The 6,407-nt window shown below is 36.6% G+C and overlaps 1 protein-coding gene across 1 annotated transcript in view; it reads left to right on the forward strand.

The window, feature by feature from the left end:
- LOC106462057 (GPI transamidase component PIG-T-like) overlaps window positions 1-6,407 on the forward strand; it is a 91,866-nt gene that overhangs the window by 4,013 nt on the left and 81,446 nt on the right. The window contains exon 2 of the mRNA XM_013921935.2: window positions 133-238. Coding sequence (XP_013777389.1) covers window positions 133-238 — 106 coding nt within the window. The remainder of the gene's footprint in view (window positions 1-132; window positions 239-6,407) is intronic.

The following is a 6,407-nucleotide window of genomic DNA, read 5'->3' on the forward strand; positions in this document are numbered from 1 at the left end:
AATGATTTATATACAAAAGTTTCATAAAGTTACAAACAATATAAAGTCTTCTTTCTATTCTGGAACTTCCTTGATATCTTTAACGATGAGCGAGTTAATTTCGAGTTGATGTAGGTATAATTCACTTAACAGGAAGCTGCCTCTTGGCTCAGATCCCAGGGAAACTCAGCTCTCTCTATTTGTGCACTTATGGACTCCCTTTGCAAAGATCTTTGGGTCATATAAGAGCTTTTTCATGGTCAGTCCCTGTGTTTTCATATTTTTCAATCTTCCTCTAATTTCTTCCAAGAGGTTGTATACTCTCTACTGGCTATGGAGGCTGTAGAATGGGTTATCCACCCCACTCAGAGTTTTTATTTCTGTCTTGTCATCCCCAAGAATACTGGGGATTAGCACCTTGTCATCAATTTATCATTCTTGAACTTTTTTCATAACATTTCTCAGTTCAAGATAGATGGTTTTCTCAGTCTGTGATAAGTATTCTCTCCCAGGTTATATGTAACCAAAGTCAGTTTTTCTGATGTATTTCTTCACATCCTGATTTGTTAGTTGTCTCATTTCTCCTCTGGTTTGTCCACAACAATTGGGATTTTCAGTTCTGGGCCCTTACCTTTGGGATAGCCACAGCTTCTTATGTTTTCAATCAGGTTATGTGAGCTTTCACTCAATGAATGCATTCTTTGGTTCTTCACTTCCATTATTATATGGACAATTGGCTCTTGTTGGCTCCATCTCAATGAGCTTCTGCATAGGCAACCTCCTTCCTCATTTGGGAAGTGTCTCATCTCGACTGGCTGGTCAAGTGCTCCAAGTCTGTATTGACCCACACTCAATATTTGGTCCACCTCTGTGTCTTTCTCAATTCAGGTGTGGAACAGGCTCATCTGTCACCTTTGCATCTTCATGCTATGAAGATTCTGTTTTTAAATGCTATGGCCTCATATTCTACTTGCACAAGAGATTCTGTCTCACTTTGGAAGACTGTATTCCCTCAAATCCCTTAGCCCTCTTAAACAAACCCACATGTCCCTCTTCAGTGAACACTGGGCAATCAGTGGAGTAATGTCCTGGGATTTCATGTCTGCTATTGTGACTATACCGATGTCTTTCCATCCCTCTCTGTTGTGATGACTCGATCCATCTAACAGAGATGCCTCTTTCTGGGTGGAGATGGTTCTGATCACCACTATCTTGGGGGCTTAGTCTCCAGAGGAGCAGTGCCTTTATGTTAATATCCTGGAGACATTGGTTGTTTATTACGCATGCCAACATCTTCAGTCTCAGTTCACAGGTCATCTGGTGGTGATTCTTTCAGACATTTCCATACTTGTATCTAAAATAATCCGTCAGGTAGCTTGTTTCTAGGATCTCTGCTTTCTCAATTGGGATTTCTTTTTTTAGGCCCAAGACTATCAAATTCAATTGTCATGTCCAAGGAGCTTTGAACATAATGGAGGATTGCTTGGACCATTTGGACGGATCATTCCAATGAATTGATCTCTTCATCCTTTACTGTTTCATTGGATTTGTTCCTTCTTTGGGAGTCTTCTGATCGGTACCTTTAGTACTCCACTCCCTTACCAAATTTTCTGTAATGTAGTCTCCAATCTGAGCCAGGATTGGTCCAACTTCTTTCTTATGTCTATTACCCTTTTTGCCTTCTTCCTGTTTTCTGTCTTTAATTTGATACATCCCTTGCCAGGTTCTTCTAATTTCTCCTCTTTGGCTGGCTCTCTTGTGGTTTCTCCTTTTGCACCATTTGTCATTCAGGGAGCCTCTTCCACTTCCTCTTTGGTGGCCCCTTCTCCTCCAGCCACAAGATGTGGTGTCTGCTTTTCATGCAGAGTAGTCCATTCTTGCTGATCTTCCACATTGCCCCTCTGTTTTGCTTTTTTGACAAAAGTTTATTCATATCAACAACCACCAATTATAGAGCTGCTTTGTTCTCAATTTTTTCTTACCCAGCCTTTCTCCTTTTCATTTTCTGATTGACCTTTTCAGGACTTTTTTCAACAGTTGTCCTCCTTGTCCATTCCATTTTCCAGACAGGAACCTCTGCACTGTTTTCTAGGCACTCACTGGTTTCCAGTTTGAACCTTTGGACCTCATTCCATATATCATATGTCACTGAAGACATATTTTCTCCTCCTTCTCACTTGCAGGAGATATCATTCAGACATTTATGCCTTGGATGCCTCCTACAATCTCTGTCGCAAAGGTCACAAAACTCATTTCTCTAGAAAACATGTGCTACCCAAAAGAGTAATAGAATGTTTTCTCCCATCACTCTCCCTACCACTTCTTTATATGATCATTCTGACCCTGATCATCTTTTGTGTCCTATTTGGTCTGTTAATTGTAATTTTGCTCAAACTGCTCTCTTCCTTAGAAACTCTTATAATCTCTTCTTACTGTGGTTGGTTTCCTTCTCTTGTAACTTTTTGCCTTTGCCTTTGACCAGATAGGTTTACCAGATCATCTAGTTTGTATATTCCTCTTTGAGTGAGGACAACAACACACCTTACCCATCACATCCTATAAGGCTCATCATCTCAAGACATCTCTCACTTTTCGTCAACACTGTGCAATGGATGAGATCCTACAGGCTGGAATGTGGATGATACCTAACACATTTGTATCACATTACCTCCATCACATAATGGTTTGTTGTGCTTCTGGCTTTTGCCTTCTTCTAATTACCATTATCCATTCACTTTATCACCTACTCACTCCTTGCCATTTTTAGCTTATTGATGATGGAACCCACCTTGTGGGAAAGTCTACCTAGAGAGATCCTCACTGGTACAAGACTGAGTAGATGTGCTTCTTGTCTGGAAAGTAGGTCTCGGGTGTTAACTGTTAGTGTAGTAAATGACACCCCACTATGCTGTGAACCAAGCTGTATTGTTCATGGGTTTGCTTTGGGCACAAGTCTGGGATACTAATCCCTGCACCTGATTTTTGTGTTGAGTATTTCACATAAATATTTCTCCAACATTGAACATCCTGGCTTGTATCCCTAGCCACGCTACAAACTTGTAATCAGCTGCCTGCTTATGAGAATAATTAATTCTGCTCACCTTAGCAATACAGTAGCACCCAACAGAAGATTCTAATGACAATATATTTTGTTCTCCACCTCTTGTGGGTAAAGAGTTTTCTCTGAAGCATCTCACCAAGTACTGCCCCACAAGGCTCTCATGGATGTCACACTTCATTAACTTTCTGATGCTATTTCCAGAAAGGAGTGCATCTTTGTACTTTCTTTGCACTTGCCCCTGCTTAGGCCACATTTAGAGTATTTTGTTCAGTCTTGGGCTCCTTACTTTCGGAAAGATGCTGAATAATTTAAAAAGGTTAAGAGAAACGGTTGTTGGTGAGTTTGGAGGATTAGTGATATTTACCAATTCATGGTCCCATTGATCAATTAGTTCAGTGTTCCTCAAACTTTGGTACATAAAAAAATAACATAAAAGGGTTGGCAGTGGGTGATGCTAGACAGTTGCCTTCCCACTCGTCAGCTGTTCAAACAGGAAAAAAAAAGTTGGTGGCAGGTGCCTTCCATCTTGTCAGCAGTTCAAAATTAGTGGCAGTGGCAGATAGCCCAAGTAGCTTTGGCATAACAAAGACATGGTGAGCAAGTTTGCTGGCTATGGAAATCAAGTGCAAAACATACAAATCACCAAAGAGAAACAAAATTGAAGTAGAAAATACAACTTACAAAGACTAAAATTGGGCAGAGCACATATAGCCCATTATGTAGTTTTGTGCTTAAAAAAGCAAATAAACATAATGATAATACTTTGATTACTTGGAAAGCTCGATTATTCAAAAACTAATAATAGAAAGCCCCATTTCAATTAGTTTGTTATTTTTGTGATAATCAATTTAATCATAATTTTAATGAAACAATGAATGGAATAATCAAAAACAGTTATAATAAGAAACTCTAATTTTGATTATTAAACTTGATAAAACTTATATCAATTGATTAGTTTACTTGACACTAATCAGTATAATTACTTCTGATAGATAATTGATTAAATCACCCAGCTCAACATACAAGGACAGTCTAAGATTGCTAAAATTGTTTTCTCTTGAAAAAGAAGAGCTAGAAGGGATCTGATTGAAGTATTTAAGATTGTTAAGGGAATTGATAGTGTTAATACATTATCTTTTTTTTTTTCATATTTAATGTTAAGAATAGTAGGACAAGGGCAACCATTCCAAATGCCCAACCACCCCGTTAAAAAATAAATCTGTTTTAACTGAAGATGACTTCAGCTATAGTGGATGTAGTAAATTTATAAACTTTTTTTCAAGAGAAGATTTCAGAGAGCTAAGTTAACCTGTTCTCTTATTATAACCTTTTATCCCAGTTATAATCCTAGTAGCTCTTTTAAACTTTCCAACAGTTCAATGTCTTTTCTAAATTAAGGAGCCCAAAACTGAACATAATACTCCAAATGTAGCCTAACCAATGACATTATTATATTATACCCTCTTTAGACTTGTATTTAATATTTCTTTAAATTCAACCTAAAATCCTATTTAATCTTATATAAAACCACCCTGCCACAAGCAACAACATATTGCTTAGATGGCTTAAAAGACTGATCAATCAAAACACTAAGATCCTTTTCTCTTATACGTTAAGTTATTCCCATTAAAATTACACTTATAATTTAGATTATGATAATCCACATGCATTAATTTTAATCTTATATATATTGCGAACCATGGTGTCTGTCCGAGCATTCATCTGTCTCCCATTTATGGTAGCAGCTTCCTGTGCTGTGTTTGCAGGGAAAGCTCAACATTCAATTTTGAAATTATGAGAAAACAGGCATGAATAATGTTGATGCCAAATTTTATTTTGCAAGCAGGATATCCTACACTAAATTGTTAGGAATTAATCACACTATCATTCACATTTCAATATGTAACATAACTTAAAGAATAAAAATTTAGATTTACAGTATGTTATTGTTGAGTAGCTCTGAACATGACTGAAATACTCAACAATTACTTCTTGCAGTGGACGGTGTAAGTAGCTCAGAGCTTTGGCTCCAAGTGAAACCAAGAATGCAACACAATTAACCTTTTTAAAGTCCATGAAATAATTGAAATTGATAGATTAACTTAAACTTTTCTTGTCACTGGGATCTGATACTTTTGTTAGATTATTATAATTAAAAGCCATTTACCATTTATTCAACCATCTCACCAAATAATCTAAATCCTTTTGTAAAGTAGCAGCATCCTCCTTACAGCCAGCAACACCTAATACCTTAATATCTTCAGCAAATTTAAGCAGTTAATTGACCATTCTTAATGTTAATCTAACAGAACAAATGTTGGGTACCCTCTGCTTTCTTCCATCTAACCATTTTTCAGTCCAATAAATCCTATTTATAAGTAATTTTTAACATGCCTTTTATGTTGCACCTTGTCAGATGCTTACTGAAAATCCAGATATACAAAATCCACACTTTTACCATCAGCTAAGTAAGTATTAACCTCTTCAAAAATGTCACAAGATTAGTAAAACAAGACTTCCTATCGTAAAACCATGTTGACTCTTCAACAAATTTTTATACTTTATTAAATTAGTTTGTGAAACATCTTTTTTTGTTTTCAAACTTTCAAAAATTTTCCATCCATTGATGTAAGACTAATATGCCTGTAATTATTTGAACATAATCAATCACTTCCATTGAAAAGAGGAGTAACATTAGTCAACTTCCAATGTTCTAATACTTACCCACTACTCAAGGACTTACAATCATAGTTATCAGTACACATCAAGGATTAGATAAATTATAAAATAAAATAAACATTGTGAAAAAAATTATGATTCTGCATGAGGAAACTTTCATGGGTAAGATTTTATAGCTTTGTTGTTATATAAAATCACAAGTTTTTCAAGCACCTTATGACAACCATAGCTTTCCTGAACTTAAACTATTTGTGCAGTTTGTATTTAGTTGTTCAGAGAAATATTTCTGCTGTACACTGAGTGGTCACAAGTAAATAGACACCTAATTTTTCGTCATTTAACTGATTTATGCTAACTAATTTGTGTTCATAGAGCACTATATAAATGAAAATGGTCCACACACTAATTATCTTGTGCTACAACATTCCTAGAACTCAAGGTTTTCTCTCGAATTGTCAGATTTTGTTAGAGGAAGGATAGTTGGTCAAGCAGATGGTGGAATAAGTCAGCGGCAAATTTTGCATAATTTGGGAATCCCGCTTTCGACAGTCAACAGAATCGTGCAGTTCAGGAAACACGGCAAGGAAACAACTGAGCAGCGTCCGGGTCATCCTGGTCCATCGGAGAGGACAAAAAGGGCTGTCAAGAGGAGCATAGAAATTGATCCCAGATTAACAACTGCAGAAGT

Source organism: Limulus polyphemus, unplaced genomic scaffold (assembly GCF_000517525.1).
Source record: "Limulus polyphemus unplaced genomic scaffold, Limulus_polyphemus-2.1.2 Scaffold1085, whole genome shotgun sequence".
NCBI lineage: Eukaryota > Metazoa > Arthropoda > Merostomata > Xiphosura > Limulidae > Limulus > Limulus polyphemus.